The 14,263-nt window shown below is 42.7% G+C and overlaps 2 protein-coding genes and 1 non-coding gene across 8 annotated transcripts in view; 2 read left to right on the top strand and 1 right to left on the bottom strand.

Moving 5' to 3' along the window:
- Positions 1-5,059: 5,059 nt before the first annotated feature.
- LOC105304594 (artemin) lies at positions 5,060-5,944 on the bottom strand. The gene is given in 6 exon segments (XM_023522418.1): positions 5,060-5,091; positions 5,094-5,208; positions 5,305-5,332; positions 5,449-5,495; positions 5,498-5,581; positions 5,870-5,944. Coding segments are annotated over 6 exon segments (381 nt in total).
- SRCAP (Snf2 related CREBBP activator protein) overlaps positions 5,456-14,263 on the top strand; it is a 30,840-nt gene continuing 22,032 nt past the window's right edge. The window contains exons 1-10 of one of the 6 annotated variants that reach the window (XM_011378652.2): positions 5,456-5,772; positions 7,201-7,274; positions 7,855-8,117; positions 9,524-9,775; positions 11,054-11,239; positions 11,451-11,591; positions 12,350-12,572; positions 12,687-12,964; positions 13,610-13,703; positions 13,843-13,932. In XM_011378652.2, the coding sequence (XP_011376954.1) occupies positions 8,064-8,117; positions 9,524-9,775; positions 11,054-11,239; positions 11,451-11,591; positions 12,350-12,572; positions 12,687-12,964; positions 13,610-13,703; positions 13,843-13,932 (1,318 nt within the window). In that variant the 5' untranslated portion in view covers positions 5,456-5,772; positions 7,201-7,274; positions 7,855-8,063. Of the gene's footprint in view, positions 5,773-5,863; positions 6,067-6,757; positions 6,778-7,200; positions 7,275-7,854; positions 8,118-8,139; positions 8,398-9,418; positions 9,776-11,053; positions 11,240-11,450; positions 11,592-12,349; positions 12,573-12,686; positions 12,965-13,609; positions 13,704-13,842; positions 13,933-14,263 lie in introns of those variants that run through there. The other 5 variants (XM_023522505.1, XM_011378651.2, XM_023522507.1 and 2 more) reach the window with 5 other exon arrangements.
- On the top strand, positions 13,397-13,524 carry LOC111731039. Its single transcript, XR_002776924.1, has one exon. It is a non-coding gene; the product is annotated as a small nucleolar RNA SNORA30/SNORA37 family (small nucleolar RNA).

The following is a 14,263-nucleotide window of genomic DNA, read 5'->3' as shown; positions in this document are numbered from 1 at the left end:
ATCTTCTTTGGAGAAATGTCTGTTCAGGTCTTCTGCCCTTTTTAAAATTGGATTGTTTATTTTGGATATATATCAAATGTATCATTGGTGAATATCTTCTTCCATTCAGTAGGTTGTCTTTTCATTTTGTTGATGGTTTCCTTTGCTGTATAAAAACTTTTTAGTTTGCTTTTTTTTTTAATCTCCCTTGCTTAAGGAGACATATCCAAAAAAATGTTACTAAGAATGATGTCAAAGAGTTTAGTACCTAGATTTTCTTCTAGCAGTTTTATGGTTTCACTTACATTTAAGTCTTTAATCAATTTGTGTTTATTCTTGTACATGGTGTAAGAAAGTTTGATTCTTTTGCATGTATCTGTGCAGTTTTCCCAACACCATTTATTTTTTTAATTTTTTAAAAATTTATTTCCAACACCATTTATTGAGACTATCTTTACCCCATTGTATATTCTTGCCTCCTTTGTCATAGATTAATTGACCATAGAGGTGTGGGTTTATTTCTGGGCTATTCTGTTCCATTGACCTATGCGTCTGTTTGTATGCCAGTACCATGCTGTTTTGATTACTATAGCCTTGTAGTATAGTTTAAAATCAGGTAGTGTGATACATCTAATTTTGTTCTTCTTTCTCAAGATCGCTTTGGCTATTTGAGGGTCTCCTGCAGGCCATATAAATTTAAGGATTACTTGTTCTAGTTCTGTGAAAAATATCATTGGGGATTGCATTGAATTTGTAAATTGTTTTGGTAGTATGAACATTTTAACAATGTTAATTCTTCCTATCCATGAGCATGGTATAGCCTTCCATTTATTTGTATCTTTTTCAATTTCTTTCTTCAGTGACTTATAGTTTTCCTAGTACAGATCTTTTACCTTGTTGGTTAAATTTATTCCTAGGTATTTTATTCTTTGGATGCAATTGTAAATAGAATTGTTTTCTTAATTTCTTTCTGATAGTTTGTTATTGGTGTATAAAAACGCAATCAATTTTGTATATTAATTTTGTATCCCGTTATTTTACCGAATTAATTTATTCTACTTGTTTTTCTTGGTGGAATCTTTGGGGTTCTTTATACATAGTACCATGTCATTTGCATCTCTTGTCTTTTCTATAATGGCCGTTTGAACAGATGTGAGGTGACATCTCATTTTGGGTTTAATTTGCATTTTCTTACTAGTGATACATTTTCTTTGGAAAAATGTCTTTTCAGGTCCTTTGACTATTTTAAAATAATACTAATTATTATTAATATTTTGCTATTGAGTTGTATGAATTTTTTATATAGTTTGGATATTAACCCTTTACTGGATATATGCCACAGCTTATTTCCATCCATATACTGAAGGACATCTTGGTTGTTTCCAACTTTTGGCAATTATGAATAAAACTGCTATAAACATCCCTGTGGAAGTTTTCATGTGGACCTAAGTTTTCAACTCTGTTGGGAGTTGAAAGGAGTATAATTGCTGGTTCCTATGGTAGGAGTATGTCTACTCTTGTAAGAAACCACCAAACTATCTTCAAATTGTCTGCACCATTTTCCATTTCCACCAGCTATAAATGAGAGTTCTCATTGCTCCACATCAGTATTTGGTGTTGTTAGTATTCCAGATTTTGGGCCATTCTAATAGCTATGTAGTGGTATCTCATTGTTGTTTTAACTTGCCTTTTCCTGATGACACATGATGTGGAACACTTTTATATGTTTATCTGCCACCTGTATATCTTCTTTGATGGGGTGTCTGTTAAGGTCTTTGGCCCAGTTTTTAATCAGATTTTCTTATTGTTTAGTTTTTAAGAGTTCTTTGTATATTTTGGATGAGTCCTTTATCAGATGTGTCTTCTCCAAATATTTTTTCCTAGTCTGTGGCTTATCTTATCGTTGTCTAGACATTGTTTTTGGCAGAGCAGGTTTTCAATTTTAATGAAGTCCAGCTTGTCAATTTCTTTCATAGATCATGCCTTTGGCATTGTATCTAAAGTTATCATCACCATATCCAAGGTCATTTAGTTTTTCTGTTATATTCTAAAAGTTTTAGCTTTGCACTTCACATTTAGGTTTGTGATTCATTTTGAGTTAATTTTTGTGAAAGGTGTAAGGTTTGTGTCTGGAGTAATTTTTTTGCATGTGGATGTTGAACTGCTTCAGCACCATTCGTTATAAAGACCATCTTTGCTCCATTGTATTGCCTGTGCTCCTTTGACAAAGAACAGCTAACTATATTTATGAGTCTATTTCTGCATGCTCTGTTCTGTTCTATTGATCTAGTTATCCTGTCTTTCACCAATATTACACTGTCTTGATTACTGCAATTTCAGAGTAAGTCTTGATATCAGGTTATGTCAGTCTTTCAACTTTGTTCTCCTTCAATATCGTGTTGGCTATTCCAGGTCTTCTGCCCCTCCATATAAACTTTAGAATAAGTTCATTGATATCCACAAAACAACTTGATGGAGTTTGATTTGGATTGCATTGAATCTACAGTTCAAGTTGGGAAGAGCTAACATCTTGACAGTATTGAGTTTTCATCATTCAGTTTTCATTTAACCAAAATTTCAGTTGTATAATTGAACCTACACTCTCTTCTTCACGAGGTTGTTAGTAATGTTTTTCATTTATTCATCAGTTATCTAGAGAGCACTATGAACTCTGTGACAATGTCCCTGCTCTTAGGGAGCTTATCTTTTATTGGGGAGAGGAGTAGACAATAAACAAACATACAAATAATAATTTCAGGTAAGAGAGACAGCATGTGATAGAGTAACTGGCAGTGAAAGGGTTATTTAATGTCAAGAAACTTCTCTGAGGCGGCAATATATGAACTATGATCTTCATGAAAAGGGAGAGCTAGCCATGAGAAAAAAGTTCAGATGAAAAAGAAAGATGAAGGCTCTGAAAGCAGCAGAAATGAACTCAATGGATGGTTTTGAGATAGGCATAGCGGCTATGGAATAAATGCAGTAAAAAAAAAAGTAAGTCTATGGCCCGATCCCATCTGATCTCAGAAGCTAAGCAGGGTCGGGCCTGGTTAGTACTTGGATGGGAGATCACCTAGGAAGACTAGGTGCTGTAGGCATAAAAGTAAACAATAAGGGATTGTAAGCTGACATGGTCCTTGCAATCTGACCTCAACTAAGGGTTGCCTCGCCTCAAAAAAAAAAAAAAAAAGTATACAGGGGTCATAAATTGAAGGGTTATTTTATTTTTAAAATTTAAGTATGTAATACACGCTATGAGGTACATAGAATATATAAATTTTAAGTACACAGTTCAGTGAATGTTTACATCTGTATACACCCATGGACATGGCCTCGTCCAGATCAAGAAACAGAACAGAGGTCAAGAAACTTTTTTGGGAAAGTGCCAGACAGAAAATAGTTTAGGCTTTGTGGGCCTATGGTCTCAATTGCAACTACTCAGCTCTGCTATTGTAGCAGGAAAGAAGCCATAGATGCTATGTAAATAGGTGGACACAATTGGGTTTCAACAAACCTTTAGTTATGGATACTGAAATTTGAATTACATTTAATTTCTTTGTATCACAAAATATTACTGATTTTTTCCTCAACCATTTAAAAATGTAAAAACCATTCTTAGCTGTGGGCCGTACAAAAAAAGGTGATGGTTGGGACCTGCTCTTTGGGTCAAGTTTACCAACCTCTGATATAATACACTTTTAGTACCCCTTTGTGCCTTTTCCCAGTTAAAATCCTTCTCCCCCAATAGTTATTGCTCTGATTTTTATCACCATCAATTAATTTGGCCTGCTCATAAACTTTATACAAATAGAATTATATGTACTCTTATATTTGGTTTCTTCAGCTTAACATGTCTGTCCTATGGGGATTTTAAGCCATGATACACAATTTGGGTTTTCATCTAAGTGGACTAAGATGGCATTTGGGGGTCTTAATGTGAGAGCAACATAATCTGATTTATATGAAAAAGACACTCTGGTTGCTGTATGAAGAATGGAGTAAAGAGAAACTGGAGTAGAAGTTGGAAGCCCAGTTAGGAGAAATCCAAGCAAAAAGTGATAGTGATTGGACCTGGGTGATTTCGGATTTGAGTTTGAGCTCATGTATCCAATACCAGTTATTTTTGTTTCTAACAAAGTATTACAAGGCAAGTACCTCACACTAATACATCTCCTGAATAATCTTAGACTGGCATAGTGAATTTTAATGTATAAACCATGTCCCTACCCTCAAGAGCTCAGAAAGCGGCAGAAATACTTTGGGGGAGGATGTGGATAGACCATGAATTCAGATACAATGCAATCAGTGCTTTAAGAAGCCCAGAAAGCTATGGGAGCCAGAAGGGGTTACACCAGCCTGGGGGTGGCTGAGAGTTTACTTGGTTGTGGACCCTTGAGCTAAATTTTAAGAAAGGACACTTGAAAAAGGATGAAAAGGTATATGGGAAGGCCAAGAGATGTGAGATCTCTTGGAAGCTCACTGTGGTTCCATGATGGGGTTTCATAAGTATGTAAGCTTGGCTTGGAAAGAGTCTTTGAATTGGGCCTAAATGGATGGGCATTCCTCTACTTATTCAATCAAACCACCAGTCCTGGGTGCTTCTATGTGCTTTGAAGCTCCAAGAGACACCAGAGGTAACAAACTGGCAGCCTGTCGGCTGAATCTGACCCTTACAAGTATTTAGCCCACATTCCTATAGAATGACCACAGGTATAGTGGTTTGAACAGTGGTTGTTCCTTTTGGACAGAGCATATGGTCTGTTGTTCACATTCCTCACTTGCTTTTCTTCATTTATTTATATTACCTTCCCCCTCTTTAGATTTTTGAGTTTTCAACCCCTGGTCTTTCAAGAAAAAAGGACTTCAAATCAATGACATATAGAATAATCAACATTTTGAGAATAGAGAAGAGAGAAACTAAGCCTGCTTGGCTATGAATCCTGGCTTTGGGCTCTGTCACTGGTTGATCTATGAGCCTTAATTCATTTGTAAAATGGAACACTTTGAGACGAAGATAATTAGTGCACGAAGTGGCCTCAGTAGAAACCTGCTATTATTATTCTATTCTGGGGCAAGGGTATCAGATTCTCAAAGGGGTTCTTAACCTAGAAGTTGGTGAATAGATGACATAGGTGCTTGGGAGCTATTGGGAATACCACCCCTGTGTAAAAGCTCCATGTAAGTGGACTGCAGTGGTAATCCAGAGGCCCAGGCTCCACTGCTAACTTGCTGAAAGTACATAACAAACTACTTCAGTTCTCTGGGTAAACTATAAAATAACGAGGAACTGGTCCGAGTTGGCAGCCGCAATGCAGCTCCAGCGACAGCTTCTATGGCGATGGGTAAAGACGCTCTGCCGCGGAGCAAGAGCACTCTCTCCCGGCGGACTACAACTCCCAGCCTGCCTCGCGCTGCGGACAGCGCCCTACGCTAGCACGCGAACTCTCTGCTCTTCCAACCTTCAGTTACTGTCTCTCGCGAGAGGACGGGCCGCGGCGACGGTAGCGATAGTGAGCTGTAGTGGTGGTGGTGTTGGTGGTGGTGGCGGCCGAGAAGGCGGCGGCCATTTTGGTGAGGCCTCGGAAGCGGCGGCGGCAGTTCGCTGAGACTAGAGTCTCATTTTTCCCACCCACCGCCTGCACCTCTGTGGCGTGAGAGGAGGTAGTGGAAGCAAGGCGGTGGCAGTAGCTGCGGGCCCCAGGGGAATTTAAAGGCCGCAAAGGCGGCGGACAAGAGAGGGCCCTCCCGCTCTTCAGCGGGAGGGGGGTGGTGCGCACGCCCCCTAGGACGCAGGTAAGGAGAAGGAGACAAGATGGCGGACGCTCCACAGTTACCCCTCCCCTGACGGGTGGTTGCGCGCGCAGCTTTCCGCCACCACCTCCCCTCCTACCTTCCCGGGGTGCTGCGCGCGCACCTTCGGCCGGGGCCCCGGGGCCGCTGCGCGAGGCTGTCGGCGCGCGCCCATAGAGACAGGTCGAGGGGGGCCAGGCCGGCCGGCACTGGGCCTAGGCGCGTCTCCTCTCCCCTCCCGCCCGTCTGCGCACGCGTGCCTGAGCAAGCGAGCGAGCCCTGAGAGGACGGACCCAGGTGTGCTCCTGCCCGCCCACCAACCCCAGTTCCCCCCCAGGGGCGCGCGGGGTGAGGAAGGGGGGCGTGGGATGAGTAGTCGGGGCGCGAGCCCACCATGTCCAGACAGGGATCAGGACCTTGTGGCTCCTCGAACCCTTCGGTATCTCGGCATTCGCGGTCTGGTGGTGGGGGGGTAGGCCTCCCTGACGGGCAAGGCTGAGACGCTGCCTAGCCCTGCGACTCTGGTGTGCGTGGGTTTGGGTTCTGGCGGGAGCCCCCGGGCGATGCGCGCAGCGGGCTCACTCCGCCTCCAGCCGCGCACGCGCGGGCCCCTCCCCCAGTCTGTCGCGCACGTTGGGTGGGAGTCTAGGAGGGGGCGGGACTATCTTAGGGCTAGTGGCAACTTGGGGCAGAGGTCAGGGGTCACGCTGGGTCAGTCTGTTGGGAAGTGTTGGGAGACGGTAATGACTCCTGGGGTTAATAGTTCAAGTTTCTTGGATTGTAGTTAGCTTGGGTCCTGTGAATCTGTTTTGGAGGAGGGAGTGGATCAAAGGCAGCACCATGGTTAAGGAATTTCCTTTAACACTGGGAGAACACTTCCGGGCCTTGTGTGAGTTTACACTGCCTGTTTCCGGGCCATGTTTCTTCGCTGTGTGTGGCATTCCTCACATCTTACTGCTCCTCATGTTTCCTACTGAAGTTCTTGTGTTTGGGGAATTGTCTCCTGGCGTAGGTATCTGCCCTGAGGAAGGGTGGATTCTGCCCTCACTGGCAGGAAGAGCAGGCAGCCTGGGAGCCAGCACCTTTTGAGCTTCTGGATGTGACAGCCTTTTTTTTCTTCATTATTTACACTCCATTTAGTTGGAGATTTTTATGCTTAGGCTTTTTAAACTTTTTTTTTTTTTTGCTTCACTTCGCTGCTCTTCCCACCAGCCAGAATTTTATGTCTTTAAGGAATTCTTTCACAAATTTGATTTGCTTTTATTTTTAGAAATATGAGCTTTTCCTACTACGGTAATTTTTTTTCAGTTTTTGAACTGATTTCAGTATATTTAAAAGTGTCAAGTTGGTTTAAAGAAGGCTTTTCGTGCGTGTTGGTAAACATCAATTGATTCCTCTCTGCTGTTTTTCCTCCCCTTTTGTCTGTTTCAGTTGTGATTTCCCTCAGTACGGCAGCACCGTGGAAGTACAGACTTTCACAGGGGGTGTGGTCTCAGCTCACACAGGTGAGGGTTCAGATATCATTTTATGTACTGATGCTGATGGGAGAGATGTTTGAGGTAATTAGTGAGAAATTATTGGTTTATAGTTTTTGGGTTGATGATAGCATTGCAACAATAGAACTGGAACTGTGAATAAAAATTTGATCACTGTAGCTTTGCCAAGGAGAATAGCATGTCCTCCATGGTTTTGGCATCAGGCTACCTAGGTTTAAGTCTTCCTCTTACCACTTCCTTACCGTGTGACCATATGCAAGTCATTTGGTCTCTCTGTGTCCTGATTTGCTAACTTGTAAAATAGAGGAAATATTAAAATGTAAGTTCCATTTGGGTAAGGAATTTTTCTGCATGGCTCTATTCCTCAGTATGTATAAGTAACTGAGCATTATAGTTTGAAAAGTACTTAGTTCACGTAGATGTATTCTAGAATACATCGATTACTGAGTATCTGACATAATAAATGCTCAAGACATGTAGGTTGTGACCTCTCTATTCGTTTGCCTTTATTTTTAACATTGTTTCTGGTTATTTAAAAGATTCTTTAATTTTTTAAAATTTCATTTCTCCTCTTTTTACTCTGCTTTAGGTGCTCCAGAGGCCGGTGGACCTGAGCGGAGGCTGGGACGCCCTAGTGGGCCCCGGGCCCTGGAAGGCGGGTCCCGGTGGCCGGTGGCCCAGAATGAGGCCAGCTCCCAGCATGCCCTGCAGCCGGACGCCAGCCCCTCGGCCAGCAGCAGTGGTGACAACAACCCAGTCATTCTTCAGGCATCCAAAGAGGAGCCTGGGAGTGGGACCATGCAGAGCAGCCCCTCCCCTGCTCACCCTCAGCTCCCAATCCTGCAGACACAGGTTTAAAAGTGATGGGGAGGTTCCTTCCCTACGTCTGCTTTGTAGGCTGCTGGCTCTGTGGCAGAAGAAATGTGGCAGGTCTTAGCCATATTTCCATGATCTTAGGTAGCTGGATAGCCGAGTTTAGAGAATCTTTGGTGTTTGGGTGGACTCTTAAGCCTGTTGGATGCTCACATTGTACTTGATCTTAGTGTATTGTTGATCTCTGAGACTGGAAATACCTCATTACTTGAAAAAGGTTGAATTAGGCCAGTTTGCAAATGGAAGTAGGGACAACATGCTTCTAAGACTGCATGCTTTGAGAATAGCTCAGTTTCTTTTGGAAATGGAACATGTTAAGTATTATGGATGATGTGTATTCATTCTTTTTTCATATCAAGGAAGTGCCGGGGGTCGGGGAAATAAATCATGGGTTTTGACACCAGGCAGACCTAGGTGTGTATACAGTAGGCTTTTTTAAAATAAATTTTTATTTTTCAATTACAGTTGCCCAGTCTCAACAGTGCTGCTTTTTTTACATACTTGGTTACAGGACTTTTGTTCAGCTAGACTTTAGGCAATTCTCAATGATGGTGGTTCTGTAATTATAAATTTGATGTGGTCCTGGGAGGAGGTGAACACGGTGTTTACTTGCTCCACCATTTTGACTAGAAGCTACAGTAGGCTTTTGATGGTTATGAATTTGATGTATACAATTTTCCCAAGCAGCTGGGAAATTTTGTGACGTATAGTCTTTTGTCATTTAGCTAAGTAAGAATTTGAGTGGCACACTGAAGCTTGTGTGCTGGAGTAAATTTCATGAGTTCCTTTGCTGTCCACATTTAAGTGGGACTTTGTTGTCTACTTCTTATTGCTTATGCAGGCTCTTGTAAAGCAGTAGGTAGGTGGTTGGTTGAGGACAGTGACCAACCCTCCCTCCCCTTCCCCTCATACCTCTCCAGTAAAGGAAACTACTAAGACTGGTAATGAATATAAAGAGGTTTAGGTGATCTTAGATTGGGTTGGTTGGTTGTTGATGTCTTTTGAATTTGACGGTAGCTCAAATTTATTTGGATAGGTGAAGCTACCATATTTGCTGTGAAAAGAAGGGAAAAATAGGGATTTGTTTATGTGAGTGAAATCATTGAGGTTCTGAAAGGTTTATTAAAATTTTAAATCATACACTAGAGTGGTATTTTTGAATTTCAGGCTATAACTTCTCTCGCCTGCCAAGCATCTACTATAAACTTGGTTTTGCCTTCTTGGGTATCTTATTAAAACTCTGTAGCCAAAGGTTTGCATTTATGAAAACGAGGGTGATACCTTACTCTAGAATGTTTTTCTTGTGAAGATAGAATGAAATAATATACTTTAAACTCTTTGTACTGTGCTAAGCATTCATTTCATCGTTTGTTTCCCTTTTCTAGATGGTGTCGGACGGCATGACAGGCAGCAATCCTGTGTCCCCTGCCTCGTCCAGTTCCCCAGCCTCTAGTGGGGCAGGTGGCATCTCTCCCCAGCATATAGCTCAAGATTCCTCTCTGGATGGACCTCCAGGGCCCCCAGATGGTGTCACAGTGCCTCTGGAGGGGCTCAGCTTACCCCAGGCTACTGACCTGGCTAACAAGGGCCCAAAGTGGGAGAAGAGCCATGCTGAGATTGCAGAGCAAGCCAAGCATGTATGTATTAGGAGGGCTCATGAGGATTCTTGGGACTCTTCTTCCCTGAATTTTTATGTTCCATGGATATTTTACACTTCTTTCCTCATCACGAATTTAGAGTGTAGGTTCTGTCTTAACTTAGTGCTCTTGAGCAAGTTGCTTGAATTCTGAGCCTCATGTCCTTTTTCTATGAGATGGGGATGGTGAAATAGGCTATAGGTGTTAGAAGATATAAATTAAAGATAGAAAAGTGCTTCGTAAACTGTGAGGCTCTTAAGATTTACTGGTTTCTGCTTCTCATTTCTATCCCGTAGCCTTCGTTAACACTTACCTATTGATAAATGTGGTCCCTGGGCCTGTAGCATCAGCGTTACCTGAGAACTTGTTAGAAATGCAGATTTTTGGTACCCCTCTTCCACCTACTCTTAAAACTAAAGGGTGGAGCCCAGCAGGTTTGTCTTAAAAAGCACTTCAGATGTTTCTGTTGCATGCTCAAATTGGAGAGCCCATTGGTCTAATGCTAATATCTTTCTTGATGTTTTCTTTACCATCAGGCCTGATTCATCTCTGGCTGTTATTTCTTCTGATTTAGTTTTTATCAGGAGAGGACAATAATAAAGGCAATTGTCCTAAGTTTTTAAGTCACTTCTATTAAAAAAATTTCAAATGCTTTTATTTTTTTTTTAATGCACTGTAATCAGTGTAGAAACAATGTTATCTTTTTGTCATACTAACCACTGTTAATCTTTTTGTGTATAACTTCAGTATTTCCGTAAAAACATTTTTATAAAAATAGTATTTTTTTAAAAGCAAACAAGATTGTGTAAATTGGGCTTTATAGCATATTCCTAAGCATGAACATGCTCCTGCGTAAGTAGAATTCTACGGTAGCAAAGAACCCTTGTATATAGAGTCAATAAAGAAACAGGCCCTCCCTGCTCCTTTGGGATGTTCCCTTGGGATATGTTTTCCCAAGTCCTACCTGCATTCATAGTGAGTGGAGATTGTTTGAAATAATGGAAAAGAGCATGAAATTTGGAGTCATTATACCCATTTTTAATTCTGTTAATACTTTCTGTCTGCATGATCTCAAGTAAATTACTTAATCTCCCTCGTCTTTTTTTTCTTTTTACTCACCTGAAGGAGTATAATACCTACTTGTAGAATTGGTATGTAGACTTAAGCATAATATATTCATTCCAGCTAGTGCCTATACATAGTGCTCAGGAGTTCAGCCTTGGTCATGAAGTAGAGTAAATGTCCAGTAACTTGATTGACCTCGCTCTACTTTAATAGGAGGCTGAGATTGAGACTCGGATTGCTGAGCTGCGGAAGGAGGGTTTCTGGTCACTGAAGAGGCTGCCTAAAGTGCCCGAGCCTCCCCGCCCCAAAGGCCACTGGGACTATTTGTGTGAGGAGATGCAGTGGCTCTCTGCAGACTTTGCTCAGGAGCGCCGTTGGAAACGGGGTGTGGCCCGTAAGGTATGTCTTCTATTGGGCCTACTTTCCATTTCTTTTTCAGGTTTGTTTTTCCTCGATGGGTGGATTGGAAGGAAACCGAATAGAATAGTGTAAGATGTTCATTGATGCCCATAGTCTCAAGAGGCAAACTCTTCTGACTTCTCAGGTTTCTGGGCCTTGATTATTTACTTTTGACTTGGGGTGTTTGCATGCTGGTTCCTCATTCCCATAGGTAGTACGCATGGTGATCCGGCACCATGAGGAGCAACGGCAGAAAGAGGAACGGGCTCGGAGGGAGGAGCAGGCCAAGTTGCGCAGAATCGCCTCCACCATGGCCAAGGATGTCAGGCAGTTCTGGAGCAATGTGGAGAAGGTAGGCAGCAGGGATTGGGAAAGAGAGATGCCTTGGGTTTGGTTGGTAGGTAGCATGGTTGCAGGAATGATCAAAACTTCATGACACAGTGAATAATATAATTTCAAACAACTTTAGCAACGTTTCTGTTCTTTGGATCTTTCTTGCATTACGTGTTATGAAGAAGAACGGAAAATATGGGCCCTGCCTTTGAGGATTGTTAATAGGACTTCTTGACTCTTTTAGGCCATCTGTCCTTTGTAGAGCATTCAGCATGCTTTTTCTAAAACCTGTCTGCCCGTTAACCTGCTTAAATACCATCAAAGTTCTCATTAAATTGTTTCCATCTATTAAGTTTTAATGGTTTCTCAAGCACTACCTGGCTTTTGTCTGTATTTTCAGTTTTTATTGTGTCCTGCCAGTTCTTTTCCTTCCCCTTCCACTTAAAAAGTTCCTTCTTTTGCTTATCCTTGGCCATTAACACATTTCGCTACTCGGAATGCCTTTCTCCTCACTTCCACTTAGGGGACACTTACTTAGGTTTTAAGATTCAACTTTAGATACACTCGTAAATCTTACTCTCTTCTTCGAAGCTAAGCTGTCTCCTCTCCCCTGTACTCCCTTTGTGTTTTCCTCAGAAGCATCCTTAAGGTCATTTAGCTCTTCTTCCTGAAAAGGCAGCCCCGGGCTTAGCCTAGAGGAGGCTTCGCTAAATGTTGGGTAAAAGTATGTAAACAAAAGGTTATCAGGGCGACCCATCCCTATCATGCTTGCGACAGGTGGTCCAATTCAAGCAACAGTCAAGGCTGGAGGAAAAGCGCAAGAAAGCTCTGGACCTGCACCTGGACTTCATTGTGGGGCAAACTGAAAAATACTCAGACCTTCTGTCTCAGAGCCTCAACCAGCCGCTAACCTCCAGCAAAGCTGGCTCCTCCCCTTGCCTTGGCTCTTCCTCAGCTGCTTCTAGTCCTCCACCCCCCGTTTCCCAGCTGGATGATGAAGGTGTGTGTCCTCTTTGGCTCTGTAACTCTTCCTCATGTACCCTTTCCAGAGCTGAAAACCCACCCTGTGGCTTGCAGGGCCCGTGGAGTTTGTGACCTTGTTCTCCTGCTATAGATGGGGACTTCCAACCCCAAGAGGAGGAGGAAGAGGACGATGAGGAAACTATTGAGGTTGAAGAACAACAAGAAGGCAATGATGCAGAGACCCAGAGGCGTGAGATTGAGCTGCTTAGACGTGAGGGAGAACTGCCATTGGAAGAGCTGCTCCGTTCCCTACCCCCTCAGCTGCTAGGAGGGCCTTCCAGTCCCTCGGGAACCCCATCATCTCGTGATAGTGACACCCGAGATGGACCTGAAGAAGGTGGTGAAGAAGAGACCTCTCAAGTATTGAAGGTATGAGCACATGGTGGAGGGAGGGCCCAGATTGGGAGCAGAGGGGGAAAGAGGTTCATGGCCTGAGTTCTGGTCTTTAAGGTTGGCTGTGGTTTTGAGGAGTCTTCCCTGGTTAAGGGCAATTTTGGGGCTCTCATTTGAGGATAGATCGAGAAGAATCTGGGTTTGGGGCAAGTTGCAGTCTGAGTTGGGCAGAGTTTCTGATAAGTAGTGGAGGAGCATACTCTACTGTACCCTTTAAATTGCTGTGTGACCTTGAAAAAAATGTTTATTCTGGCCTGTGCCACTCCTGTGAAATGGCCCTGATATTCCTTTACAGATCTTACAGATTTAGAGGTGGGATGGTAACCTTCAAGTTTTTTGGACCTAAGCTGTTTGTTTCTCTATATGTCCAGGTGCATGGGAATGGTGTTAGGAGCCGCTATCTCTTATCTAGCACTTTCACAGGTCCTCCCCAGGCAGTGGGGCCAGGATTTGGTAGCTGGTGCTTAAAGAAAACCATTGATTATATCTTTGCCCAGGAACTGTGCCAGTGGCATCTGTCACTCAATGGGACAGACCGTTCTCTGACATCTTATTCAACATTGTGCCTTTTTCCTGCAGGTCTAACCTTGGGCCCTCTCCCTTTTATCCTTTGCCGTACAGGTAAAGCCCCCACCCCACTCTGTTACACAGCGAAACAAGCAGCCTTGGCATCCAGATGAGGACGACGAAGAGTTTACTGCCAATGAGGATGAAGGTCAGGCCTATTCTCTATATCCTATTGTTTCTTATCTCTTGAATAGTTTGGATCTAATGTTTCAGGCTTTCTCACCTCTGCCACTTGGATTGTGCCTGTGCCTCTGTCGTCATTGATCTTACTTCATTCTCTTTCCTAGCGGAGGATGAAGAGGATACCATAGCAGCTGAGGAGCAATTAGAAGGGGAGGTGGATCATGCCGTGGAACTGAGCGAGTTGGCTCGAGAAGGTGACATTCCCTAGACATTTTACTGAGTATCCACTTTGGTGTCTTCTATATAGGGTGCCAGGGATGAAAAGATGAATAAGACACTTTTTATTCTCTCTGGAAGAACTCCAGGTCTCGTGACAAAGACAGATTTATAAACAAATAATTATAAATAGAATAAGAAGCCTGATTATGATAGAATTTTAAACAAAGTGATGTGAGAACTCATGGAGGAAGAGCTGTTGAAAGGATAGTGGTTATGTTTGATCTGAACTTTAAAAGGAAGGTTCATCAAATTGATAATTGTTTTTCCTGGCAGAAGACAGCACCATCCATAGTTCTAGTCCAGGTT

This window comes from Pteropus vampyrus, unplaced genomic scaffold (assembly GCF_000151845.1).
Source record: "Pteropus vampyrus isolate Shadow unplaced genomic scaffold, Pvam_2.0 Scaffold347, whole genome shotgun sequence".
NCBI lineage: Eukaryota > Metazoa > Chordata > Mammalia > Chiroptera > Pteropodidae > Pteropus > Pteropus vampyrus.
The sequence above is the reverse complement of the archived record's forward strand: the minus strand, read 5'-3'. Positions and strand labels throughout refer to the sequence as shown.